General features: G+C 43.5%; 2 protein-coding genes across 3 annotated transcripts; one reads left to right on the forward strand and one right to left on the reverse strand.

The window, feature by feature from the left end:
• The first annotated feature begins 560 nt into the window (after positions 1–560).
• On the forward strand, positions 561–18,691 carry Actl6a (actin like 6A). Of its 2 annotated transcripts, none has more exons than XM_021195435.1 (14): positions 561–896; positions 3,923–3,999; positions 4,152–4,326; positions 6,727–6,827; positions 7,694–7,791; positions 9,611–9,705; positions 9,942–10,048; positions 10,138–10,227; positions 11,471–11,532; positions 11,755–11,869; positions 12,000–12,080; positions 14,284–14,379; positions 16,779–16,865; positions 18,244–18,691. In XM_021195435.1, exons 1-14 carry the CDS (start codon positions 872–874, stop codon positions 18,322–18,324), a joined length of 1,290 nt encoding a protein of 429 aa, XP_021051094.1. In that variant the 5' UTR covers positions 561–871; the 3' UTR covers positions 18,325–18,691. The 2 variants fall into 2 exon arrangements, with proteins under 2 accessions (XP_021051094.1, XP_029393379.1); XM_029537519.1 differs by lacking the exon at positions 561–896 and adding an exon at positions 1,269–1,362.
• A 534-nt stretch (positions 18,692–19,225) lies between these two features.
• On the reverse strand, positions 19,226–27,957 carry Mrpl47 (mitochondrial ribosomal protein L47). Its single transcript, XM_021196644.2, has 7 exons — positions 27,832–27,957; positions 25,111–25,262; positions 24,571–24,631; positions 22,434–22,530; positions 21,346–21,476; positions 20,175–20,270; positions 19,226–19,445 (listed from the first exon to the last, which is right to left on the reverse strand). Exons 1-7 carry the CDS (start codon positions 27,927–27,929, stop codon positions 19,322–19,324), a joined length of 759 nt encoding a protein of 252 aa, XP_021052303.1. The 5' UTR covers positions 27,930–27,957; the 3' UTR covers positions 19,226–19,321.
• Between the last annotated feature and the right edge of the window lie 8 nt (positions 27,958–27,965).

A 27,965-nucleotide genomic window follows, 5' to 3' on the forward strand; every position in this document is an offset into this window, starting at 1 on the left:
GGCTGTCCTGGAGCTCACTTTGTAGACCAGGCTGGCTTTGAACTCAGAAACCCACCTGCTTTTCCCTCCGGAGTGCTGGGACTAAAGGCGTGAGCCACCATGCCCGGCTGCACATTTCTTTTTCAAGTCTAAATGTTAGTTGAAGTTTTTCTGCTTTAAAAAAAAAATCCGAATTCATCACAATCAAAGGCCAGGGATCTCTACCAGGTAACTAACTCAAATTCCAGATTCCTTGCACTAGCACTCGCCTTTCTCTGCCTAAGTTCTCCTGGCTCCTGGGGAGCAGCCATCCTTGGAGAGGTTGATGGCCCGAGGCAAGCCTGTAAATTCCCAGTTCCTAATTAACTCACTCTCGAAACCCGGCCCACTCCCGCACAAAGCCCCTCCCACTCGCCCCGCCCATCCAAGACTCCTCCCACTCTATTCGCGCGCGAAGCACAGCTCCACCCACTCTCTGCTCCGGGAAGCTCCGTCCACCCCACCGCCCCGCTCGCGAAGCCCCACCCACCTCACCCGCCCACGAAGCTCCGCCCCCTCCTGCCCGTACCCCAACACCTTCCCTTCTTCCGTCGCTTCTCCCTCTCCCCGCCCCTCTGGGTGCCTCCCATTGGCTAAGACGGCTAAACCGCGCGGGGATGCAGCAGCGCCACACTCTGATTGGCTAAAGCCTAAGCCGGGCCCCTTGTCATTGGTCGATACGAGAAACCAGCAAGAGTGGCTGTGCAACGGGCGTGCGGCCGCTGCTTTGTTGCCGGAGGGGGGCGGCGTTGGAAGTTGCAGGCTTGCGGGGCCAGCGTTCCCGGGGAGAGGAGTCGCGCCGCTGTTATCTTTCGTCCGGTAGTCTTCGGCCAGTCCCCGCCCGACAGTAGCCATGAGCGGCGGCGTGTACGGCGGAGGTGAGTGAGCGCAGCGGCGCCTCGGGGGCGTGCGGACCGGAACGACCGGCCCGGTCCCTAGTCGCTTCCGTTTCCCTCCGGTCCTCGGCGGGCCCTTCCGGTCTTTGGCCGGTGCTTCCGGTCCCCGTATGGGCCACAGCCTCTCCTCCTCTTCGGACCCAGGGCCGGCGCGCAGTAGGTTTCCGGCTTGTCCCGTCGCTGCTCCGAGATGGCCTCAGGGAAGGGCCTTGGCGCGTCTTACCCCTGGGGCTCTAGAACCGGCTGGACTCCGATGGCAGCCCCTGGCACGCCGGGTCCCTCGCTGGACCGGTTCCGCCGCGCGTTGGTCCCGGGCAGCTCGCGGAGGTTCCGAGCCCCCGGGGTGGGCATTGGGTGCGAGTGGCGCCCGGTGTTGCGGGTTCTGCAGCCGTTACAGACTGGACATCGTTCCAGGCGTGCTCGGTCCACAGATGAGCGGAGCTCTGAGGTACAGGCTGGGCGGGAGCCTTTTCTAGATCGGCGGTTACGAAAACAGAGCTTCTAAGCACTGTTTTGTTTAAGGGTAGTTAACTAGCTTCGAGACTCTTCTCTGGGGTGGATGTTGACAGGAAATGGTGCTGCCATCCCTCACGTTAACGAAGAAGAAAATATTGGGAAGAGTTAAACAGCCAGCTCAAAGTTTAAAGACTTTTGTGAGTTGGGAGCAAATTGCTTCTGGGGTGAGGCAGGGGCATTCCTTTCTCTGCCGTGTACAGGTAACACGCACCCATCATGAGTTAAGTAAATAGTATCCTTACACTAACATATTTATATCTGCCTTGAGTCAGTAGATCTGTGCCCACTCGTTTTAACCGCTGTGTAGGGTTTTGTAAGAATGAACTAGCGTAGTTTCGCTAGGAACTGTAGTCTTTTTCCCTGGCAAGAAGTGTGACAGTAATAATTACCGTTAGCTAATATTTATCGTGCTTATTGTTTGTCAGCACTATAAGTGCTTTTATGCATTAAAACACTGAAGACATTTAGTTCTACTAGCGTATGAGATAAGTATTAAATACATCTTGCAGATTAAACTTGGGCAGAGAAGTTAGTAAATTATCCATCTCACATAGTGTATTAGTCGCTCTTCAGTTGCTGTGATTAAAAAACAACAACAACAACAACAAACAAAAACAACTTCTAGAAGAAAGAGTTTACTTTAGCTTATGATTCCAGAGGGATAAGAGTCCAGTTTGAGGGATGCATGGCTGGTAGCAGCAGGCATGGTGGCGGGGCAGGAATCTGGGCTCACATGTCCAACCTCAAGCATGAAAAACAGAGAGCAAACTGGAAATGGTGGGGGCTTTAAACTCAAAGTGACAGCTTCCTACATCAAGGCCCACATCTTCTAAAGCTCCGCAGATGGTACCACCAACCGGGGCCCAGATGTTTACATATCAGACTCTATAGGAGACATTTTCATTCAAACAGTTGCCTATGCATCTCCTTTTAAAGTATGAATTTCTCCAAACTGGGTATGTCTAAACTAAATAGCTCTGTGATTCTCCTTGGGTACCTCGGTGTAGCTAGCACTCAACTGCATAGATTGGGCATAGATTGGCTTTAACTAGAGAAATAGAAGAACTTTTCTTAAGGCCTTAGCAGTTGAGTGATGTAGGTAAGTAGGACTAGTGTTTTAAATTTTAAGTTTTGTCAGTGGGGGGATCCCACTGACAAACTAGCACTGAGAAACCCAAGTGCATTATCCCAGGTGGCCAGCTGTTTGGGGTGTAGTATTTGGAAAATATAAATGGAGGCTTTTTTCTAAATTAGACTGAAAAAGATTGCCAGCTTTTTCTCACCACTGAACTGTCTCCTAATGTCTGGAATGTGTAACTTAAATGATACCTTCATTAAATGCTTTTTACTTGGCTTGTACAAATTACACTCTAATTTCCATGCGCTCCAGTTTTCATATTTGCTGAGTTTCTCCATTTCATGAAACAAAACATAATTTCCCATAATTGATGAAATTGTACTAGGATGTATTGGGTGGTTTTTATTTTTCTTTCGTTTTTTGTTTGTTTGTTTGTTTGAATTGTGCCACCAGATTCCCTTGCTGTCATTTGTACCCTTCCTGTGCCTGTAGAGATGGCCTCTGGGCTTTCTCAGCCTCAGGTTTGAGCTTTGAACTTTGATTTGGTGATGGTAGGGTAACCATACTTCTTGCCCGTGCTTTTTGTTCTAGTATAATTGTTAAAAGCTGACAGCCAGGGCTATACAGAGAAACCATGTCTCGAAAAACAAAAACAAAAACAAAAAAAACTGTGAAAAGCTGGTGCTCCCCACCCAAGTTAAAATGTCCCAATTTGGATGCAGGATTATAGAGTCTTCCTGGAAGTTGGAATCTGAGCTTGGTCCTCCCTCCCTGAATGGGCAGCTTAGCTCTGTGCATCATTCAGCTGTTGCCACAGCTCTCAGCAGAAACCTCAGAAGAACAGTTTCTTCTTGTTTCCTCAGTTTAAGGATTATGAGGGCAGTCCTTTGCTCATCCTTCTGTACCTGGACTATAGATGTTTGTAACTAGTCCCTTTAGTAAGGAGACCACTACCCGCTGTCACTGTACCATGGCTTTCCTGTGAAACCTCCACTGACAAACAGGGTATGACTCACCATATTTTAATTAAATAAATCTTGAAGGTGTATTTAATACTAGGTTCATGCCAGACATGGTGGTGCATAGTTTTAATCCATTTGAGAGTCAGAGACAGAACTTTGTGAGTTCTGTGACAAGTAAGATCACATAGAGAGACCCTGTCTCAAAACAACAATGGTAAAAACTAGATTCAGCTAAGGATGTGTGAATGTAATGGATTTTTACAAAGTTTTAAATATTCTCATTGTATATACATAAAATATGTCCTTTGTTGAGACAAGAGTTTTTCTGTGTAGTTCTGGCTGTCCCAGAATTAGCTCTGTAGACCAGTTTGGCCTGGAACCCAGAGATCTGTCTGCCTCTGCCTCCCTCACTGGGATTAAAGGTGTATGCAATTCTCTTTTAATCTCTTCAGATGAAGTTGGCGCTCTTGTTTTTGACATTGGATCATACACAGTGAGGGCTGGTTATGCTGGCGAGGACTGCCCTAAGGTAAGAACAGTGATATGAATTACTTGGGTAGGCAAGAGTCATCTGTGCAAAATTAAATTCAAGCAGCACCTCAAAGCAAAAATGACAGTAGACACTGGAAACAGCCTCTCCCGAGAGCAGATGATCCTTCCCACTATGTTTTAACGTCCTAGGTTGATTTCCCCACGGCTATTGGTGTGGTGCTGGAGAGGGATGACGGAAGCACGATGATGGAGATCGATGGTGACAAAGGCAAGCAGGGTGGGCCCACCTACTACATAGACACCAATGCCCTCCGCGTGCCCAGGGAGAACATGGAGGCCATCTCACCACTCAAGAACGGCATGGGTATGAATTGACTGTAATCAGCAACGTCTTACAAGATGAACAAGTGTTTGTTTGTTTTTACTCCATAAAGTAATATTTTGGATAATGAGAATACAAAAATGTATAAGAAGTGTTTCTTTCCCTTAAACTCAATTAGGAGAGTTTGGTGTATGCACAGAAAACTATATGCTAGGTACATGGTTAAGAGCTATGTGGGCGTGATCAGGAAACAGTGGGCTCAGAGTTCATAAAGGAGATAGCTGCTGAGTCGTAAGCCATGGATAGGAATTCAACTGGCCATCAAGGCTGAGAAAAGCAGAAAAACACTAGCTTGTGTAATGAGATGGGAGTCGTGAGGGGAATACCTTTGAAATGCTTTATAGACATGGCTGCAGCATTGTGTGTGTTAGGTCACTTGCAGGAAAGGTAGGCAGAGAACGTGGTCTTCCTCTGGAGCATGCTGAGATAGTCGCTGAAAGCTGGCCTGTGGAAATTACGTAAGGCGCAGCGTGCTCGGTCACCTTTGCCACTCTGAAAGACTCGCTGACAGTACGTAGAATCTGCTGGAGGGATGCACTGGAGACAGGGCTGTAATAGAGGGGAAGGTTTCTTATGGGAATGAGAACAGAGGTCCTGAAGTGGCTTTTGAGGATCCAGGTGGCAGGCGGCACTAGGAGATTGAGGCAGCAGAAAGGACAGGAGAAGTAAGGTTGCCTAGAGTTTTGGTTGAGGTGATGAATCAATGATAATCTTCACTAAAATAAGAATTAAAAGGGGGAGGCAGGCAGAAATAAATGTTATTGTCTCTGGATAAAACTCTGAGGTAACCTATTCATAGGAGGACTCATGTGACCACACTGAAGACACATGAGGATAGCATCCAAGGAAAAGGGAAAGGGGATGAAATCCAGAGGAGACCCAGGTCTTCTCACTGTGGATGGCATACAGCGTGCTCCTGCCTCAGCTGCTTAGCGTAACAGTGCATGCATTGTCTACCAAGGACCTCAGCAAGGCTCTGTAAGGCTTTGAGGGCTGGTCACATAGGACCACCTCTGCCTGTCATACATGAAAGGTGTGGAAACATAGGACAGAAGCAGTGATCAACATAAGCCACATCAGTGCAGGGAACTGTAGACTAGTTGAGTGCCTGGACACCAGTGCAGGGTCAGGTTTGCTGTGCCCTCCCATACAGCAAGTGAGTGGCCTGACCTCAGAGTGTATGGGACATTGGTTATGATCTAGTATGCAGGTCAGCTAAAAGTTATGGGGAAACACTGAAGGTGTGGAATTACACTGTGTGACCCAGACAGGTCGTGGAACTTGTAAGAGGTTAAGAATGGGCTCTCTGTGGGAAACTTGCCCAGTGTTTAACCAGTTGAGGTGAGTGCTCAGGAAGGAGAATGACATCCTTAAATTAGGGGTGGGGAAAACTCAAGAGAAGTTTAAGACTCAGAGTCAAGTCAAGGCCAGTGTTCTCAGAGGTGGGTTGAGATTTCCCCAAGGGAGGCATACGTCCCAGCTACTGTTGAAGTCCACAGACTTAAAAAAAACAAAAATCATATGGACTGTGGAGAAAACATTTGTAAACCATTGAAATCAGTAGTACCAAGTAAGGTCAAAGGTCACTTTGTTTTTGTTTTTGTTTTTGTTTTTCGAGACAGGGTTTCTCCATATAGCCCCAGCTGTCCTGGAACTCACTTTGTAGACCAGGCTGGCCTCGAACTCAGAAATCTGCCTGCCTCTGCCTCCTGAGTGCTGGAATTAAAGGCGTGCGCCACCACGCCCGGCTCAAAGGTCACATTTAATTGGTAATATTGTTCAATGGAAGTGTCACCAGTTAACTAGTGACTCATGAGCAGGTTGATGGGATGCCAGTTTTTGTTTTGTTTTTTGAGACAAGGCCCAGCTCTGTTGTCCTGGCTGGCCCTGAGTTCATGGAGACTTGCCTGTTTCTGCCTCCCAAGTACTGTGTGCTGGGATTAAAGGTGTGCAATGCCATGCCTAGCTATTCTGGATTTCTTTTTTTTTAATTCCTTTAAATCCTTATTTTTCTAACACATAGTATGTTTTTTGCTTTTTGTTTTCTTCCTAGCTCCAGATATAATTGTGTCTAGCCTATGAGCTGCTTTCCGCTGTCCTCTGTCCTGTTCTGATCACCCAAATGGCCTCTAGCAAGAACTAGGTGTCTGTTAGGTACCCCATTTATATTTGGGGTACATCTGAGGCCTGCCTGTAAGAACCAAAACGAGATTCTATATGCAGAGTACAATACTGGCCTGTTGTGTAAAGTGCTGTGTTACACAGTAGATTGTGTATATTGAGATATTAACTGGAAGTCATAGAAGCAGTCTTGTTGTCTTAGATGATGCTCATTCATTCATCAGCTAAGCCTTGTTTCAGGCTCTGACTCTTATGTTCTAGTTGAAGACTGGGATAGTTTCCAGGCCATTTTGGATCATACATACAAGATGCATGTCAAATCTGAAGCCAGCCTGCATCCTGTTCTCATGTCGGAAGCACCGGTGAGACCACTTTCTCTTCTAGTTTCGAAGTGGATGTTCATTTTCTTCCTTCACTTTCTGCTCATTTGAAGATTTTATTTTTCTTTTTAGAAAAACATACACTTACTTACTAGTTTATCATCTGTGTATATACACACACAAAGGTGCTCGCTCATGGCCAGGCGCACATGTAGAGGTCACACAGCAGCCGGAGGTATTCCTGCTCTCTACCGTGTGGATCCCAGGCTCTAACTAAGGTTGTCAGGATTGGGACACAGCAGGATTTACCTGCTCAGTCACCTTGCTGGCTCCCTGTTTTCTTTTAAAGAGTCATCAAAATTTATATTTTGAGTTTGGAAAGTTAAGGAAAGATTAATTTTGATTATGGTTATTACATTATTTCAGCAAATAAATAATTAGCTTTGTGAGTACCACACACCGAGCTTTTCTCGGTGTGTGTAAGGCATTAGAGGAAGAAGTGTTTTCTACCTTTTTAACAAGTGGGATGGATGATTTGGTGTTTGAAAATTCATATTTAGGATTTTGGTTACTAGATTTAATATTTAAGAATGTTTTCATTTTCTTGTGATTTGGAAAGTCTTTATTTCTAGAACTCATAGCAACTAACAGTTTTTACCTGTTGAATAATAGAGTTTAATTTATGATTTTTTTTTTTAAGAAAGGAACTTCTATTTCTTTCTTTCTTTCTTTCTTTCTTTCTTTCTTTCTTTCTTTCTTTCTTTCTTTCTTTCTTTCTTTCTTTCTTTCTTTCTTTCTCTATCTTTTTCTTGCCAATACGGCTCTGTAATGCTGTAATGTAGTATGAAGTGAGTCACTGCTTTAAGTACTGCTCAGTGAGTAACCCGGGTCCTTCCTCCTTTCTCCAGTGGAACACCAGGGCGAAGAGAGAGAAACTGACAGAGTTGATGTTTGAGCACTACAGCATCCCTGCATTCTTCCTTTGCAAAACTGCAGTTTTGACAGCGTATCCTTAAACTATAAGACAGCTTTTCTCGGTGTGTGTAAGACATTAGAGGAAGAAGTGTTTTCTAGCTTTTTACCTATCTGAGGTTTTTAGGCACCCCCCCCCCCCTTTTGAATCATTGTATGCAGTGTTGGGTTTTATAAAGACAGTCTTCAAGAAGTATATCAAGCATTTCCTTCAAGTGGGTGACCACATTCACCCACTTCCTCTGCTTAGATTCCCCTGCCCCTCTTTGCTGTCTCCCACTCTGCCGTCCAGCTTTGGGCTGAGGCTGGGGTTGGGGCAGTGCACATGTGCCAGTGCCTGTGCTCTTAGTGTATCTGAGGGGTTCTTGGATTTGCAGAGACCCCGTGCATGCAGTGTTTGCTTCCCTGTGTCACTGACCTGATCTGCAGTGTCTGGGTAGGCGGCATTATTTCATTCCTCTGGCTAAGCAGAATGGCAGCATGAGAGTACACCGCATTCTCTCCAGAAGATGATGAGCCCTGCCTGAGCTGACTTTGGGACTTGGCTGTTACAAGCAGTGCTGTGAAGAGCAAGGTGTGCAGCATCTGCTGGCTGTGCTGACATCCTTCGTTTGGCATAGATTTAGTAGGTCTGACTGGATCCTGAGTAGTGACTTTAATTTTTTGAGGATCCTCTTTACAGATTTCATAGTAGCTGGACTGATTTCCATTACCACCAGCAGTGAGGTCTCTTTTCTCAGCAGCTTCTGTTAATCTGTTTTTTTGTGGACAGACAATCTGATTAGGATGAGATGAAATCTCATTGTGGTTTTAATTTGTATTTTCATGATAGCTTTAAAGGTGTTAAGCCTTTTCTCACATTTATTGGCCATTGGCCATCTTTTAAGAGCTATGTATTCATTTCATTGGGCTATATTATTGATTAGGTTGCTTTTCTTTCTGGTCTAGTTTTCTAAGTACTCTAGATAGTAAACCTTTGTCCGATGTGCAGCTGGCAGATTCTTGTGTTTCTGTGTGTCCCTGGCACTTATGAAATCTTTGTAAAGTCATTCTGTGTTGAGTCAGCATGGTTCTCCATGGTCCTTCTCTGCCCTACTGTGGGGCTCTGTTGGCTGTAGTTGTGAGCTCACTGTGTTCTTGTGTGTCTTGTATTTCCTGCTTGCTCCTGCTCCATCCACATCCTCCCCCAGGTTGCTGTTGGAGGAACCTGGGGGCCAGGAACAGGTTGGGTGGGTTTTTTTTCTATATCTTTCTAGGACATTCTAAGCTTTTCTTTTTGCAGATAAACTGCCCTCTGTTTTTCTAAACAAGACACCCTTCCCGGCAGAGACATGGTAAATGCTCAGCAAGTAGTCGAGCCGCCAGTGAAAAGCCCAGTTCATACAGGCCTGTAGCATGCCGCTGAGGGAAGTGGGATCTGCTCTTTGACCAGCTGCTGAGTCTGCCTGGGGTAGGGCAGGGACTGCCACCTAGCTGCCGTACCTACAGTGCTCCTCCAGAGCTCTCCACCCGAGCTGTCACGGTCTCTCGCTGTTCTTGTCTGGTTTTTGTAAATGTTGTTAAAAATGTTTCAATTTATTGTAAGCCTTTTGATCAGTTGTAGAGGTTTTCAATATGCTCATTTTAAGCAGCTTAATTAAAGAAGAAACCATTCTGGGAGTCGTGCCTGTGCAAGTTTTTTTTCAAGACAGAGTAATTATTTACACCAGTTTTTATCCCTAGACATGCTTTTACACATGTAAATGATAACGTCTGTTTAATAAACTGACTTAAACATGACAAGAGCCAGCTTTTCTTAATCAGTACTATTCTAGGAGGTTCGATACTTCATTTTCCTTAATGCTTTAAACTAGATTTGCTAATGGTCGTTCTACTGGACTGATTTTGGACAGTGGAGCTACCCACACCACTGCGATTCCAGTCCACGATGGCTATGTCCTTCAACAAGGTAACTGCTTAATGAGGGCACAAGGTGACTTTCCTGGTCTTGACATAGATAGTGAAGACAGACAAGGAATTTTATTGGAGCACATCCATTTCCAAGTAATATGTTTCAAATGCATGGCTTTACTCTTTAAAATGATAGCTTAATCTACTAAAAGAAACTTATTCCTGTGTAAATATATTCAGTTCCAAGGAATTGAGACTTTCGGTTCCTTCAGCCTTGTTTGATTTGGTTCTCAGGCATTGTGAAATCCCCTCTTGCTGGAGACTTCATTACCATGCAGTGCAGAGAACTCTTCCAGGAAATGAACATAGAACTCATTCCTCCCTACATGATTGCATCAAAAGTAAGCAGCACTGCCGTTCCTTAGTGAGACCTGCCTTTGCCTCCTCCCCTGGCTCCTGAAGTCTCAGCTTGTGCTCTTGGTGTTCTCAGGAGGCTGTTCGAGAAGGCTCTCCAGCCAACTGGAAAAGAAAAGAGAAACTTCCCCAGGTTACAAGGTCTTGGCACAATTACATGTGCAACGTAAGTCACCCTTAACTCTCTTTATAAAGTGTTGTGTCCAAGGAATTTTTTTTTTTTTTAAAACAACACAGAGGAGATTTGTTAACCTGGAGGGACAAGTGGGCTGCCTTGGGATTGGGCAGAGACAGCCATGTTATGTTTTTTTAAAAATATCTGACAAAAGGAATAGCTTGGGGTGGGGAGCACTTTCCATATTATTGAAACAGTCCATACAAACAAGCTGCTTCCCAGCAGTGTGAAGAAGTGGGACAGGCTTTGGCTTTAGGGTAGAAGTAGGCATGCTACTTTATACTGTTGCTGTTGAGAAAATAGTTCCAGTTTGTGTAGAACTTAGTATAGGTTAGGTGTGATTTCTTCCTTAGCATTTATCAAACATAAAAAAGTGTGCGTGATCGCTCCAGTAGTGGGCCAGTGAGACTGCTGGAAACCTGTCTCCATGTGTAGACCTATGTAGGTGAGAGGTCAGTATATTGCCATCTCATAGATACATACTAATTTCTAATTGTAAAAGGATATGAAAACCATAATTAACTTAGTTTATTCTGAGAGCATGTTGCACCCAATGGTCTATGTACTAGAACATGGAAAATTCTTGGAATTTTTCCATATCAACCTGTAGGTCATGTTCATTTCACAGCAGTCACTAGAAATTTCTGAGATATGACGAGTCAGTATGTCATATTCAGGTGATAAATCTCTCCTTTAAAATCAAGTTACTGGGTGGTGGTGGCATACACCTTCAATCCCAGTGCTTGGGAGGCAGATGCAGTCGGATGTCTGAGTTGGAGGCCAGCCTGCTCTACAGCATGAGTTCTATGACAGTCAGGGATACTCAGAGAAACCCTGTATCAAAAAACCATAGATAGATATGATAGATAGATAGATAGATAGATAATAAATCAGGTTACTTTTAAGGAAAAGAATGATGTTCTGAAACTGGTTTAGTTTGGTGGGGCAGTAGTGCAGGTTCCTGGTTGTTTTTAATCTTTTGTTATTGTCCCATAAGTGGTGTAATTGAAATAACTTGTTTAATTATAATTGTAGAAATACATTTACTTTTTGCTATAGATTCTAAGTTCCCATGTAACTGTAGAATTAGGTATGCTGATGCTAGCCTTTAGAAGAGTTGCCCTCTCCAAATGACTCAACTGTGAGAAAGTGGTCTGATGCCATTCTGTAGTTTGTCACATACAGTGCACATTACAAAGAGTCCCACCTGGTTCCTAACTTCCTCTGTCCACAGTGCGTCATCCAAGATTTTCAAGCTTCCGTTCTTCAGGTGTCAGATTCCACCTACGACGAACAGTACGTTTTCTATCTGTGTACTGTACTTCGGAAATAAGGGCTTTTGTTTGTTTAAATATTAAAGGGTAGTCGACTGTGTTAGCCTGAAAACATAAAGTATATTCTGAGTACTGCTCTTGGGTGTTTGTACTCTAGTTTCTCAGAGATTGGTAGCTCCTTATAAGTGGATTATAATTTTGAACAGAGTTGTTTGCTCTCTGTGAAATGCTGTTTCCGTTTTAGAGTGGCTGCACAGATGCCAACTGTTCACTACGAGTTCCCCAATGGTTACAATTGTGATTTTGGTGCAGAGCGGCTGAAAATTCCTGAAGGATTATTTGACCCTTCCAACGTAAAGGTGTGAAAGCTAATTTCAGAATTGGTGTGACTTCTCTTGTGTCGAGAATTTAATTAAGAGATTAAAAAGCCTAGATAAGACTCAATTTGCCAGTGGGTTTTCTGTGTGGACACCTGCATTCTCGTTCTAGGGACTGTCTGGGAACACGATGCTGGGAGTCAGTCACGTCGTCACAACCAGCGTTGGAATGTGTGACATCGACATCAGACCAGTAAGTGCCAGTCTCTACTGGTTACTATCTCTTAGAGCACTGAAATGCCCCAAATTTGGTTTGCAGCCTTGGCCACTGGCTGTAAGGGCTGTTTATAACCACCTGGAAGGAGGTGGGCAAACTGATAGGACCAGTCAGCTGAGCTCCTTAAGTGCACCAGCTCTTCTGTGAACATGGCTTGTGGCTGCTGGATTGGACACAGCGGAGTACTTAGAATGCTTTACCCTCACAAAATTTCTTTGGTCATTGCTACTCCAGATTTCCTACAATGTAGAAAATCAGGATACATAGAAGTTAATGATTTTTCTTGACTTTTACTTGTAGTATTCAGAAAAGTGTGGTTTAAGTGCACAACTTTAACGTGGATTGTATTAGATGATTTTTGTATTTGTTCTGCTATGTCAAGTTTTAAACTGTTGATACTATATCAAATTGATTATATAATATACTCATCTATATTATAATTTATTAAGCTATAGATTATTTCATAATACACTTAGTTTATAATTCACATATCTTGGTTTTCAAGTTAATTTGCTTATATCAAATTGATTATATATACTCATGTTATAATTTATTAAGCTATATATTATTTCATAATCCACTTAGTTTATAATCTACATACACATAATATCTTGGTTTTCAAGTTACTTTGCTTAAAGTATGATGCGAATAGATGTGTGTAAACACCATACTCACAAAAATTATTTCTTTTTTGGGTGACCAAAGAAATAATTTCTTTCAAGTGACTTATCAGTCTATTACACTTCTAGGATAGTGGAAGTAATAGTTTAGTTTTTTTTTTTTTGGTGTGTGGATGTGTGTGTGTGTGAGTGTGTGTATGGAGGGACAATTTTGTGGCGTTGAGTGTCTATACTGTCACATGGATTCCAGGGATCAAACTCATGTCCAGATGTGCACAGTGAGCACCTGTAGCTCACTGAGCTCATTCTCTGCTCTAAGTGTTGGTGTTGTATTATGCAAGGTCACTTAAAGGCAGAGAATTATATACTCGTAAGAGTGGAACTTTTTATTGAGATCATTTTCTGTTCCAAAATTTCGATGACTTAGATGCTTGGAGTAGGTTTTTGTTTTGTTTTGTTTTTTGTTTTGTTTTGGTTTTTCAAGACAGGGTTTCTCTGTGTAGCCCTGGCTGTCCTTGAACTCACTCTGTAGACCAGGCTGGCCTCGAACTCAGAAATACGCCTGCCTCTGCCTCCCGAGTGCTGGGATTAAAGGCGTGCGCCACCACTGCTCAGCTGGAGTAGGTTTTAAAGCTAAGAACAGAGCCAGTTAAAAAGGCAGGCTGACATTTACATTTTGATAAATACATGCAAAGTATAAGTAAATACATTCCTTCTGAGTATGAAGTTGTTTTTATTTGGGAAGTTCAGCCTGTATTCTAAAAAAAGTTGCAACATTTCTATAAAAGAGAAAGCATTTTGGCTAGGAATGTTTCCAGAGAGTATCATCTGTCATGATCATGAAAAAACTTTGCCTAATTTAAAATATCATGACTTTTCAGATGAACAAAGATGAATACTATTTTAAAATGTACCTCTAATATTAGTAGCTGTCTGCCAATAAGAATTATGAATTTGGGGCTGGTGAGATGGCTCAGTGGTTAAGAGCACTGACTGCTCTTCTGAAGGTCCTGAGTTCAAATCCCAGCAACCACATGGTGGCTCACAACAACCATCTGTAATGAGATCTGATGCCCTCTTCTGGCAATTACAGTGTACTTAGATATAATAGTAAATCTTTGTATCAGAGCGAGCGGACCCAACTGGAGCCAGCAGAGGTCCTAAATTCAATTCCCAGCAGCCACATGATAGCTCACAACGATCTGTACAGCTATAGTGTATATATATATATATATAATAAATCTTACATAAAAAAGAATTATGAGTTTAGGAATAATTGTTTTACATTCGTGACTCTGGACTGGCAAGCTGACTCAGTGCATGAAAGTGGTTTTCACCAAGGCCTGATAACCTGAATTTGATTCTCAGAATCCACATGCTGGAAAAAGAATTAACTCCCAAAAGTGTCTTCTAATTTCCACATACAAGCTGTGGCTTGCTAACATATACACAAAATAAATAAATGGAAAAACAAGTTGGTAGCTGGATCCAATTCCCAGCACCTAACAATACTGTGGGATTGCTGGAAACATCTGGAAATGATTCTGCTTCTCCCCTAGGGTCTCTATGGCAGTGTGATCGTAGCAGGAGGAAACACGCTAATACAGAGCTTCACTGACAGGTTAAATAGAGAGCTTTCTCAGAAAACTCCACCAGTAAGTTTTTCTGTTCTTTGTGTTATTTAGTTGTGTCCATTCTCACCGAGTGGAATTTAATAGATATTGTATGCCTTTACATTATGAGTAATATCTATTAATAATCTATTTGTCCTATGTAACACCTATTGGTTCCTCTTCTGCTACTTGAATCTCTTTTAAATGTTTATGTGTGCTGTTTACATTAACCCATGTACTCTGGAGGCCAGAGGTCAAATTCGGTGTCTTTTATCTCTCTCCAAATTATTTTATATACATACATTCACATATAAGTGTGCACACATGAACACACATACATATACACTCACAGAACATATGGTGCTAATTTTCAAAGGAGAGGAGAATCTGGAGGGGTATTTGCATGGTGTATTAATAATACGAGGATATGAGGTATAATATGCTAACAGGGTATTAAGTGTTTCTGTAGAAATTGTTTTAGCTGCTGATGTTACACAGAAGTACTATTTGGGTATTAATACACTTCCATGATTGACATCTGCCTTCAGTATACTGCATAGTTGGAGATAATAGTCTAGAGCAGTGGTTCTCAATCTTCCTAATGCTGTGACCTTTTAATACAATTCCTCGTGTTGGGACCACCTCACAATTATTCTCATTGCTAATTCATAACTATAATTTTTCTGTTATGATTCATAATGTAAATACCTGATTTGAAAGCATCATTCAACACCCAAAAGAGTCAAGGAGGTTGTGAACCACTGGTGTGGGAGACCCTGCAGTAGAAGTTCTGACCATTGGATTTCATAGAAAGCCAACAAATATAACTGCAGGCATGAATGGTCTGCTGAGGAGTGAATTAGGGGCTGGCGTTATGCAGCCTTCCTTGCATCAACTATTCTTGCAGAGGACCTGAGTTCCCAGAACCCACTTTGGGCTCCAGTGCCCTCTCTGGCCTCTTCAGACACCTGCACTTATGTGCACATACGCTCACATAGGCATATACATACACATAATTAAAATAATTAAATAAGCTCCTATCCCCCACCCCCAAGAGTAATCTAGAAACTTTTGTCCTTAAGGGAGTAATTAAAACGAAAACTGTCAGAAGAAAGGTTCCATTCTAGAACAGACACCCATAGTAGCACTTTGCTGGTTCTGGGCTCTATGTCACCACACACGCTAATGTACTGTGAAGGTTGTCCACATTTGTGTTGCATAGAGTGCCTGTTTGGACACCTTAAATGATTTCTAGAGGCAGATTTGTAAGGAGGAAAGGAAAAGACCCTAAAGAAAGCGAAATGAATACAGTATTGAGCCTGGCCAGGTGGTACAATCCTGTTATCCCATCTACTGGAAGGCTGAGGCAGGAAGATCCCAAGTTCAAGGCTGGCATGGGCGATATACCACGTTCAGAACAGAGGCATAAGGTTTTAGTGTTTTGAGATGGGGCATATGTTATTGTCCCATTGTGGACCAGGCTGATTGACTCAGCATTCTGCCCCGCTTCAGCCTGGGTGCTGGGGTTGCAGACATGAGCCACCTTGCTGAGCAGAAGTATCAATATGGATGGCAGGCAGTATGAATCAAAAGTCACTTGTGGTCTGGCATTTTGATAGGGCAAGTTTCTGTAGCAGGACCTCTGGAGGTAGGGTGGTGGGTGGGAGACTTCAGTGAAGATGAATGAAGCACCTAGGAGCCTTTGGAGGTAATGTGCTTGAACTGTAAGTGCTGTCCTTGTACTATGCAAGTTTTAAAGTTTTGTTTTTGTTGCTTTGTTAATTTATGTTTAACAGTAAGAAATTACGTACATATATAAATCCTGTCTTACAACTCTAAATGCGATTACAGAGTAACAGTGTTAGTGATTAAAAGAACATCATAAAACATGTTTAATAGATGTTCAAGGGAAGGAGACTGCAAGCTCTGTAATGTCTTTAGTGCTGCAGAATGAAAATTCTCAGGGGAGTGTCATGTTGAGGACATTGAAAGGTTTCCTGACAGCGAAAGTTAAGAGCATGGGTTTCAGTATTTCCAGCCCAGTGTGTCTTCCTACCTGGTGTGGTGTTGCATGCTTGTGTTTGCCCAGTTCTCTGAGTCACATAGTTCATTTTCTTACCCTATACTCATTAAGACCTTTCCTGAAAAGTAGCCTAACCCATGCCAACTATTAGCTTAGCCATTTGACACCATGTGAAACTAATTTGTTTTTCCGTGTGTGCGCGCACGTGTGAGAGAGACAGACAGGGTGTGAGATATGGATGCTGTTGTAGCCCTATTTGACCTCAAACTCATGTAGACCATACTGGCCTGGAACTAAGAGATCTGCCTGACTGTGTCCCAAGTGCTAGGATTAAGCACATGCTCCACCATGCCTCTAGAACTCTCAGGCTGGTGTTTGTGGCTATCCCAGTATCCTAACGCTTCTTCATCTGTTGTAGAGTATGCGGTTGAAACTGATTGCAAACAACACGACGGTGGAGCGGAGGTTCAGCTCATGGATTGGAGGCTCCATCCTTGCATCTTTGGTTAGTAGATAAGATTCCACCGACAGTCTCTGGTTTGCGAGAGGAACTATTGAGAATGAGATTGTGTGCAACAGTTTATAAAGAGCGTTTTATCATCTAACAGTGCACCATATTTTTCTCTGAATAATTATTACATCTTTTCTGGTTCTTTTTGTTGGGGCTCAAGAATACTTTTAGTATTTATTCCGTACTGATAAAAATCTGTCTTGGTACAAGTAACTCTCCCTAGTTTAAATATATATTTTTCCCTAGAACAGCACTCTGGGTTTTCAGGAAACAGTTGTTTATTATAATTTTGAGTCATAAAAACTTTCAGTACAAGCAGAAATTTTAACTTAAAAGCAAGATTCTTATTTGGCTTAAATATTGTATTAAAAATACTATTTAGTAAAAATATTAAGAATGATTTCAGTGCTTCATTGATCTTTGCACTTAAAACTGACAGATGAGTGGGGACCTAGTAGGAATATCTGCTTAGAACCATCTACATATAAAAATGACTCCCAACTCCCCACTCCAGCAACTCCAACTCCTGGCCTCCAACTTGGAGCTCTCTTGCCTCAGCCTTGAGTGCTGAGACTACAGGTCTGCACCACTGCACTTTGGGTCTGGTGCATCACGTGCATCATCAGTGAATAAGTCACCCGACATGGACGCCCCCTTCAGTGGGAGCTGTCGAGCCTCCGCTTGTAATATGTCCTGGCCCTGGGCAGGCTTAGGTGCACTGCATTATTGATGAGTCATTTCTTCTTGAGTTGTTCCCTCACCTCCTGGAGAGGCTGTCAGGAGTTGGCTGTGTATCCAGGCCCAGTGAGATCACTGTGCTTGGTCTGAACAGGAGTCCACCTTGAGTTTGGAGTGTGTGAGATGTAGGGCATCCCATTTCCCCTCAAAGGACCAGAAGTAACTGGCATGTGCCCACTAAGAAAGAGGTCCCACAGCCGAGTGTGGTGGCACACGCCTTTAATCCCAGCACTTGGGAGGCAGAGGTAGGCGGATTTCTGAGTTTGAGGCCAGCCTGGTCTACAAAGTGAGCTCCAGGACAGCCAGGGCTATGCAGAGAAACCTTGTCTTGAAAAAAAAAAAAAAAAAGAGGTCCCACTCCTGCCTTAGGACCCTTCCTCATGCCTTTGTCAGCTGCTTCCTATTTCTTTTTCATGTAACAGGTATAGAGGGGCTTGGTGGTCTCTCAGACCCAAAAGGCCAGGCTAAACAGTGTCTCTGGCCTTTCTCAGAGGAAGGCAGAGGAATAGGGGACAGTAATGTTTTGGAGGAGGGATTTTAATAGTTTAGCAGTTAAGGACATTTATGAGTAAAAAGCACCATCTTCTAATAAAAAGTGAGGCATAATTATGCAGTGTTTCTTCCCATCTTACAGGGTACCTTTCAACAGATGTGGATTTCCAAACAGGAATATGAAGAAGGAGGGAAGCAGTGTGTAGAGAGAAAATGCCCTTGAGGGCTCCACCCTGCCTGCCCGTCACCTCACGTCTGTAGCTTTAGTACACTCAGGAAAAGATGACCATCTTTTGTAGAATGTTTATACATGTTTGCATATTTCAATTTCCACTTAAATTTTTTAAGGCTTTGACTGGCTCTATAAATTAAATGAGTTTGTGCTTTCTTTGAAATGCACTTATTCTTATTACAGGCATTTTATAATTTTGTATGAATGTCTATTTTCTCTAAATATGTTGCTTTCAGTAAGTACTTTCCAGCTCTCCTGGGGGTTGGTGGAATTACTCTTTATTGACTAGTAAAAGTTACTGCCTATGCTTTTTACCTTAGGCCTACAAAACTAAATAAAAATCACTACTGTCCTAGAAGGGTTCTGGATTTGTCTGTTGCGACTTGCTGCTGTCAGCGCTGCTTTTTACCATTACTTGACATGGGAAAGCAGTCACTGTTTTACTACCGGTGTCCATGTCCCTTTCATGCCAACAATTATGCATATGGGTAATTTACCTACATGTACGCCTGCACCACACTAGTTAGTGCCTGGTGTCTGCACAAGCCAGAAGAGGGTGTTGGCTCCCTACAACGGAATTACAGAGGTTATGAGCTTTTCTATTTGTGCTGGGTTCTCTGGAAGAGCAACAAGTGCTCTTAAGCACTGAGCCTTCTTCAGCCCCCTCCCCCTGACACGATTGGTGAGCATTTCCAAACTGACTTTGCTGCTAGCATTGCTCTAGCAACCAGCATTACATTTACACCAAGACCTCGGGACATCCATCGGGGAACATTAAGCTGCTTAGATGTCATGGCCTGTTTAGTGGGAACTGAACCTGAACTCTGCCTGGTGTTGGTAGAAGGAACACTACTTGTGGAGCTAATGAAGATGCCACGTTAGCTAGAAGAACACCTTGACAAGAACATTTCTTTATAAACTGCTTAACAGATATTCACATCAGGACACAGGCTTTAAGAACAATGGATCTGGACTTCTGGATCTCGTCTTAGACAGTACTTGATTTCCGTTCTTGAGAGAGATGTGGGAACTTTGCCTGGAGAATTTTTTCTTTCTTTTTCTGTAAACTTCTCTTTCTTGCTTCAGTGCGGGTGTGTTTCTCAATTCTTAGTCTAGAATAAAAACATAACAGCAACTTAGACAAAACCATTCCCCCATTTCTCAAAACATCGTAGCCAACTCTATAAGAGCATCAGTCATGTCAGAAGCACTTGGTACATATAAATCAAGCTTTAACAGTGATCACAACCATCTGTAATAGAATCTGATGCTCTCTTCTAGTGTGTCTGAAGACAGCTACGGTGTACTCATATACATAAAATAAATAAATCTTTAAAAAAGGGTGGGTGGGTGGAAGAATTGTACCTAGTTCCTTAATCACCTAGCTGGTGGTTATTGCCAACTACAATTATGCAACAGAAGCACCATATTCTCCTTGTCTCATATAAACTGAATGCAGAATCTGCCACAGGAAACCCTTGAGGTAGCAGTCTGCAGCACGGCATTACCTCAGACACAGTGCTGCAGACATCTCCCTTTCCACTAGCCCTGGAATAAGGAGCTTACACTCCACATGGTACTGTAGAACTTCCCTCTTGTTTCCAGACATTCAGAAGCCACACAACTTTCAAAGGATACATACACACTATTGGGACAATGACTTTATACACATAAGGTTTTAGATAATGGCATCAATTTTCTCCTTTTTTCAACCTTGTGCTATTTTTTTTTTTAAAGTAATGAAAACATTCTTTATGTAGTAGAAACCAAGGTGTAAAGGGAGCTCAGGTTACAGGCCATCTGGAGTAAGGAGGCTGTGTCACCATGGGGGCAATGCTCACCTGATAAAGCGATCCACGTAAGGCATTGCGAAGAACCGCTTCCTGTTGTATCTTTTATTTAGGTACCAAGGTATAGGCCACTGCTTGAATTTGTGCCTGCCAAAAGAGGGAAGTTATACTGCTTTACATAAAATGTTTGATACATTTTTACTTCAAATTTTCACTGTTTTCTAATTGGCTTCAAATAAATTAAACCAAATAAAAATTATTAGATAATAGGGCCAGTGACATGCTGAGCAAGTTTCCTGTAATCTCCACACATGCACAACAGAACACACACCCACAAACAGGTAAAGTAAGATATTTTTTAAAGCAGTTTAAAAAAAGTTATTAAAAAATGCAGTTAAAATTACATTACATGCTGGAGATTTTTAACCAGAGCCGAATCCCTAAGTCCTTGGAATATTTGAGACAGAATTTGTCTGTGTAGCCCTGGCTGTCCTGGAACTCACTCTGCCTCCTGAATGCTGAGATTAAAGGTGTGTGCTACCACTGCCTGGCTCTTTGGAAGAGTTTTAAAGTAAGGCTTTGGCACTTTCTTTCTGCTTGGATTAGACGGTTCCTGACAGGATGGCTAAAATTCACGTCAAGTGAGAGGTGCTATTTATAAGGTCCTGAGCTTGGAAACCATCTAGACACTTCAAACTTCTCCACTTGGGGACTCAGGGTTAAGACACTGCATGTCCCCGAGTTAGTGGATTCTCCGAGTCCTTTATTCCTTAGTGTCTAAGCTGAATCTCAGACCCTTCCCTGCAAGGAGGTAAGCTGTTCATTGCTTGGCCCAGGGTTTATCCAGATGCTACTGAAACAATCTGACCTTGTTGCTTAGAACTCTCAAGAACCTCAAGGTCTGAGTGCACAAGGTGGGCAAAGGTGTATCTGAAATTAGCTCTTTGAATTTTAGAACCTGTATAGGCTGATTTTTCTGGCAGAAGTATCTGTCAGAAGAATTCACAAAACTCTTGAAAGAACTTACGATTCATACAAGACAAGAACCCGTGGAGATGGGTTGTGTGGTCTGGAATTTGTTTTACAAGACCAAGCATGCTTTGTGGTCTAGGGGATGGGGACCTCTCTCTATAAGACCACTAATATATCCACAGGAGAGGAGTTTAAAGGTCCTGAGAGGGGAAACCAGGCCACCCATCTCCACTCTTAAAAGTCAGTGTACCAGATGATTCGTCCAAAGATGTCCCTTCTCCAGGCACCAGGTCTGGGCTTTTCTTGACCAGTCTGAAGAAGCCTTAGAGCATCTTCCCTCTCCTGGACAACTTTATCTAAGTTATCCATGGAATCGACGACCTGTGGTGAGAAGAAGATGGCTGACGTTAGCCATCGCCTGCAGCTGCATTCCAAAAGAGCTCTAGGAGACCCACTAAGCGGGGGCCTGTCTTTTCATTTAGAAACCACCTTTACAGTACTTCGTAAGAAGCCTTGGATGAGTGTTCACGGGTGTCTGCAGCATGACTCTGTAAACTGTTGGAAGTTTTGTCCTTTCTCTTCTGAATCCTTCCTTGTTTCCCAGTGCACACGGCACTAGCACTCAGTCTGAAAATGCAGTGAGCTAAGGAGAAGTGACAACCTCTGCTGCCCTTGTCCAAGCCAAGGGCACACTTGGGCTAGGCAGACATATGGATTCACACTTGTGTCACACGTGGCCTTTCATCTGCAGGCAGGATGTGCAAATGCTTACTGATGGTGTGAGGAAGGGAAGGGAAGGGAAGGGAAGGTGAGTGAGCTGAGGTGAGGCTCAGTCTTATGGCGGGTCAGTCACTGACTATACATGACAGAAAAATCAAGTGCTGAGCTCTAAACCATCTAGGGGTGAAATAACAGAACCTCCAACTAAGAAGCGGGCTGTGCTGCTGGAGAATGACCACGCTGAACTGGAACGTGAGTGTGATGTCCACGTTCTGTCTGGGATACTGGGGACAGAATGTGGGCTCCAGGGCACGAGCTCCCCACACAGGGCTACCTCCGTGGATGAGCTTGCCATACATGGCTGCCCCAGAAAGCAGCTCACTAGAGACAGCGTATGCCCTGGCAATTTTACTCCCAAGTAGCTGCTCAGGAGAAAATACCCATCTGTAAGTAGCAACTGAGAATGAGGGAACAGCGAAGGTGTGTAATGCTTGAGACAAAATGCTCTCTTGTGGAACTGTTGGGATGGTGCTGGATAGAAATATAAGATGCACGACCCCGTTCCCTTTCAGCTTTACCCAGGCAGGCAGGGGTCTGAGCGCCCGCCCACAAGCCTACCTTTTCTAAGCGCTCTGGACTTGGCATTGGCAACCTCTGTCGCTTGGCCTCCTGCTCCAGAGTTAGAAGCATGTTTCTTTCCTTCAGAAGGACATACCTGTGCCAAACACACAGCTGTGAGGGGATTCATGCAACAGGGAGTTCCTACATCAAAGGGAAAAGCCGGGAAAGTCCTGCAGTCCTTCAGAAAGCTCGCACAGCACTATCATGAAGAGCCACCCTCCAGCTTACTCAGTGCTGCGTCCTGTGTGGAGTGCCAGAGGGTCACAAAGGCGCCAGGCATAGTCCGTCCATGCCACAGGGAAGGGAGACGAATGGTGTCTACCGTGCAGCTATTGCACGCCCGAGTGCTTAGCACTCTTCACCCCTGAGAGAGAGGTTGCTGCTTGCTCCCTCTCTAATGCAGACAGCTCAGAGCGGTCAGGGACCATGACCATGGGCCACAGTGCAAATTCTGGGTTCACATCCCAGACTTGTGTGTCAATTCTGCCTCTAGCCAGCCATGCCACTTCCAAGGTGGCTTACTGGGTTAGGGAGATGGCATTATTACAACAGTTATGGTGTGGACACGGGGCATCTCCTTTAGAGCTAAGGTGACCAGGGAAGTCTTCCTGCTATGGGCTCTGAGATGAAAGGAGTCGAGGCAGCTGAACTCTAAAGCACTGTGCTGGCTACGCTGGGGAAAGGGGTGCTGTGAGGACCCCAGCTTCAGAATTACTGCAGTACCTGTGGAGGGCAGTACGAGCGGGACAGAGGAATGGGGAGCTTGACACTCGGGTGCAGACAGTCCTGGCGGGAGGAGTGGTGGATGTTGATTTTAGCACAGTGAGTGCTGCTGACCTTAATCAATAACTCATAATAACAGCGCTTTACTAAAATTTACTGTTCTATAACAAGCGCAGTATGGATGGGTTTTGTAAATGCTGTTATTCTTTAAACTGTTAAGAAAGAGAATGAATCCTCCAAATTAGGGACTAACAAATCAAATGTCTACTATTGTTCCCTGATAGGTAACCAGAGTGAGCAAGGTAGGTGACGTGTTGGCGACAGCTGAGGGCTGGGCTGCTCCACTCCACAGCCTGGCCAGGGCTGGCACAGAGACACAGCGGTCCGAATATTCAAGGGAAGCCAAAAGCCTACACAGATCATGGGAGACTCCCCCCAAAACAAACATGGTTTAAACAAAACAAGCTTTGGGCTAAATACTACAACGAAAGACAGCAGGGGCATGTGCCAGAACAATCTATTCACATTCCTAACTGACACAGCCTTTGACACAACCCCCCAGGGCAATAGATGAAAACTGGGGCCACGAAACAAGGAATAAAAAGGAAGGCAGAAGCTGCGAATGACTGGTGAGGCTTTAGGGGCATCTTCATGTTCTTTTAGGAAAGGGAAAAAGAAGCCTGCTTGAAATGGGACAGTCCCTTTCTTCTATTCAACATTTCCAGTTTTTAAACAGCCTTCCCAACAAATGTGGTGGGAAAAGAAACAGGGGTGTAGTTATGGCAACAGAACTCTGGACCTCAGTCAGTCCAGGCTCCACTTTTGCAGATTTCTGACAGGATTGCAGCCTTCTTTCTCAATCCTCTCTGTGTGCATGTGATTAACATTAAAGACCCCACATTTTGTTTAATCGTTGTTACTTCATTACCCTGGAAATGGAGCCTCTTGTTCCTAATTAGGGTTGAAGGCGCCTGTGAGTTACAGGTATCAGGGTTCATTCCAACAAGCTCGAGGTGAGTCACCTTTAGGTCTCTTAAGTATACGGAAGTGTATACAGGTCTTTATCTGCTTCCTGTCAGCATTTATATTAGACAATAAGTTTATGGGGAAGGGGGAAAGGGAGGGCAGTGTAACTGTGACCAGCCAGTCCCCATGTCCTTTCTGACCTTGTTTCCTGACACTACTGGTGTAATGGTAGCGGTCTAACCAATAGCACTACTGCAGAAATCTAAAGTCCTGACACCTTCGAAATGTGACACATGTCTCAATGCAATCCTCTGCCACCTTTCTACAGGCTCATGCAGTCACCCACTGTCCCATGACAGCAGACAGCTTGGCCAGTGCCCGCTCGCACGGGGTTAGTGCTGACCCTGCCGTTAGACTGTAATGTTTCAGCACGCAGCTCTCTCACCAAAGCTTATGTAAGTCTTCGTTACTTTTGTTCCTTAGCTGCTGGCAGGTCCACGAAGCTCCTGTGGGAAGGAGAAACGTGTGACATTAAGTGACACTTCTAGCTCTATGTCCTGGCTGAGGACTCACTCTCAAAATTTAATGTTACTGTGTCTGTATCTGTAACAGGTGCAACAGGGTTACCATATTATATACAATTAGAATTCAATTAAATACCAACATGGAAATATCAGTAACATGACCGGCAAAGACTGCTGGTATTGGTGTCAAATGCATTTTCTTTCCCTAATGTCACTTCAAACTATTTTTAATTATTACTTAAAAAAAAAAAAAAAAGAAGCCAACTAAAAGAAACCCAAGCCTCATGTCACTTAACACGGTCAAGCACCCCTCTTCTAAGAAGCCCACCAACCAGCCAAGGAAGTTTTACTTCAGTTACCTTTAAAATCTAAAGGAAATTTTAACAGGAAATCCTAAACTGGATAATCCTAGGATGGTGGAGGGCACAATCAATTACTATCGACCATTCTATATATCTCACCAGATTTGACTTTTTCTTCCCCCCAATTCTTTGGGTCATCAAAAAATTCTTCTAGTCCTTTCCTTGACAATGTGGTATGAAGTAATTTACACTGGAGAAAAGATGTGACATGTGGTGTGTTCTTATTCAGCAAACTAAGAGAAGACCTGCAACTGAACACAAATAAGGAACAAACAAAATTTATAACGTTCAGACTTCATTAGCAAGAAACATTTTTTTTATTACAATGTCAAAAAGTCTACACAGGATATTTACCCTAGTATTGGTAAGCTTTTTAAGTGCATTGTACAGAGGGCTACCCTATAGTTTCAGACAACATATGTACACAATTATATATGTCTATCTTTTTTACTTACTGTTAGTGCATGTGTGTGTGAGTACGTGCTTCCGTGTGCCATGACACGCATGTAGCGGTCAGGAAACAACAGGAGTGTTGGTTGTCCCCCACCTCGTGAGCAGTCTTTCTCCTGTACACCGCTGTGCTGAGAGCTCAGGGTAGGAGGCTTGTGGACGCTTCCCCTTTCTCTGCCTCCTATCTGGGCCCAGGATTGCTGGGATTGGAGATGTTTGTCGCTGCACCCAGTTTTTACTACTTAGGATCCTCGGATCAAACTAAGGTCACCAGGCTTGAGTGGCAAGCACGTTTTACCTCCTGAGACATCTTGCTGACCCCACAATTATATTTTAGAGCAACAGTTCTTAGGTGCTTCCTCCACTGTAGCAACTAAATTTATGAACAGATCAAAACCATTCTGAAAGTCAATGTAGCAACATTCAAAAGGCACAATGTTTTCTCCTTTAATGCCATAATTCTGTATCTAGAAACTTTTACAAAATAGACAGGAGCTCACTGATTAAAATATCTACAAAGGCATTAAATTTGGTATTAAAGAGTCATTAGTTACATAAACATACAATGTTTTATAACGGCATGAAAATCTTATGCATAATTATATATATTTAGAAATTATGTTTCTAAAAACACTTAATGAGCTGATAAAAATGACCTTAAACCAAAATGTGAAATGTTTCACAAGTGCTGTCTTCCAAACCAAGAGTGTCTGACTGGAATTTATGTTTGTTTTCCTGTGTACTGAGGATTGAGCCCAGGGCCTCAGGTGTGCTAGGTAAAGGCTCTGCTCTACCACTGAGCTATATCCATGACTCCTGATTTAAAACTAATTATGATTAAATAATAAAACAATCCTAAATCCTACCCCAAATTGCCAGTGACATGACAAAGGAAGAAAGAAACATTGGACGAATGGCAACTATTGCACTAAATGAACCTTCATTGGTTCCTGAAGAATGGAACTGAATGGAGACAATGAAGCAGAGTAGGGCAAGTCCCACTTTTATTTTGGATTATATGCTAAATAATAGCAATGTATTCCAGAGTGTGATCACAGGGTCATACTTAGTAAGGCAATGTCCTTGATTCTATGTTTGAATTTTGACCTCTGTCCAATAGTGCAAAAAAAAAGAGCATAAATCCAGGGATCTTGAAAAATGTGACAAAGCCCCAATGACTGGCTACTATGGCGCATGCCTTTAATCCCAGCACTTGGGAGGCAGAGGCAGACGTATTTCTGAGTTTCAGACCAGCCTGGTCTACAGAGTGAGTTCCAGGACAGCCAGGGCTACACAGAAAAACCCTGTCTCGAAAAATAAAAAAAAAAAAAAAAAAAAAAAAAAAAAAAAAAAAAGTTTCTGTTGTTCTGGGGAAATAGTGGCAAATAAAGTGTATACTTGCAAAATTAAAAACGAAATGGCAATGTGTTCTGTGAATGCACAACTGGCTTTACCGTCTTCAAAATATTCTGCCTCTTTTCTGAGTGATAGGTATTCATTTTTTTAAATAAACAACACACACACAATGAAATTATTTCATTAACAAATTTAAGGTTCATGTATTTAAATGTTTCCTCAGCATGTATGTGCACCAAGTGTGTGGCTGATACCTTCAGAGGTCAAGGAAAGCATCGGATCACCAGGAACTGGAGTTAAAGATGTTAGGGAGCCACCATGAGCCGAGTTAGTGACACTAGCTCGGGTCTTCTGCAAGAACAACACATGACCTTAAACACTAGGCCGTCTCTTTAGCCTCAAATTAGCTCATTTTTAAGGAAAAAAAAAAAGATAATGAAAGACGAAATCATTTATTCAAGTTTGCCACCTTGATCAAATTACAGCTCTATAAGGTTTTAAAAAGCTAATTTCCACAGTTAGTGTTAATAATATAGAAGATAATGGTCGCACGACAGGCTGAGTGTTCAACCGGACATGGATTGCTTCCCTCAATTAATCTGCTCTCTATTATTTCTAAATCTCGGCTCCGTGTCGGCAAGTGTCAGTGAAGAGTAAGCTGTCTTTCTCGCACTCGCAGACACAGCTTCCGTTGCCTTGGTTACTCTCATCCCTCACTATCTGCTCGGCCATCGGTGTACAAAGACGCCAGCGGAAGCCATCCGTCCACAGCTCAGGACTCCTCGGCAACCTCCCTGGGTCCCAACCGACCCAGCCCCAGGACACTGCGTGTCCGAGGAAGCACCGAGCAGCCGATGCTCCCACCGCCCGCGGCGACAGGAATAACCGGGTGCGCCAGCATAGGCGACTGCAAGGTCACGCTCTCTGCCTCCGCGGTGACCTGGCTAGAGCTCGGCTGCACCCTGCAAGAAGCGCCCAAAGGCGGAGGCAGCCATTCCTTCTCTCACCACTTACCCCGATTGAGTAGCGTCCTTGGGATTTACTAGGGAACAGGCTGCCTTCAGGAACGCTGAGGCTCTTCTACAAATACCCACTAGACTGGACGCAGCCATGTTCCCGATGGAGACCCACTGGGTCGGTGTCCACGA

This window comes from Mus pahari, chromosome 4 (assembly GCF_900095145.1).
Source record: "Mus pahari chromosome 4, PAHARI_EIJ_v1.1, whole genome shotgun sequence".
In the NCBI taxonomy this organism is placed as follows: domain Eukaryota; kingdom Metazoa; phylum Chordata; class Mammalia; order Rodentia; family Muridae; genus Mus; species Mus pahari.

Bases quoted from the DNA above. Each gene is read 5' to 3' on its own strand.
- Actl6a (XM_021195435.1), top strand. From the start codon at position 872: ATGAGCGGCGGCGTGTACGGCGGAG. The intron at 4,000-4,151 runs GTAAGAACAGTG...TTAACGTCCTAG, and splicing joins CTGGCGAGGACTGCCCTAAG to GTTGATTTCCCCACGGCTAT. The intron at 9,706-9,941 runs GTAACTGCTTAA...TTTGGTTCTCAG, and splicing joins TGGCTATGTCCTTCAACAAG to GCATTGTGAAATCCCCTCTT.
- Mrpl47 (XM_021196644.2), bottom strand. From the start codon at position 27,929: ATGGCTGCGTCCAGTCTAGTGGGTATTTGTAGAAGAGCCTCAGCGTTC. The intron at 24,632-25,110 runs GTGAGATATATA...TCCTTCCCACAG, and splicing joins GGAAGAAAAAGTCAAATCTG to GAGCTTCGTGGACCTGCCAG. The intron at 20,271-21,345 runs GTACACTGACTT...CTCTTTTGGCAG, and splicing joins ATCTTTGGACGAATCATCTG to GCACAAATTCAAGCAGTGGC.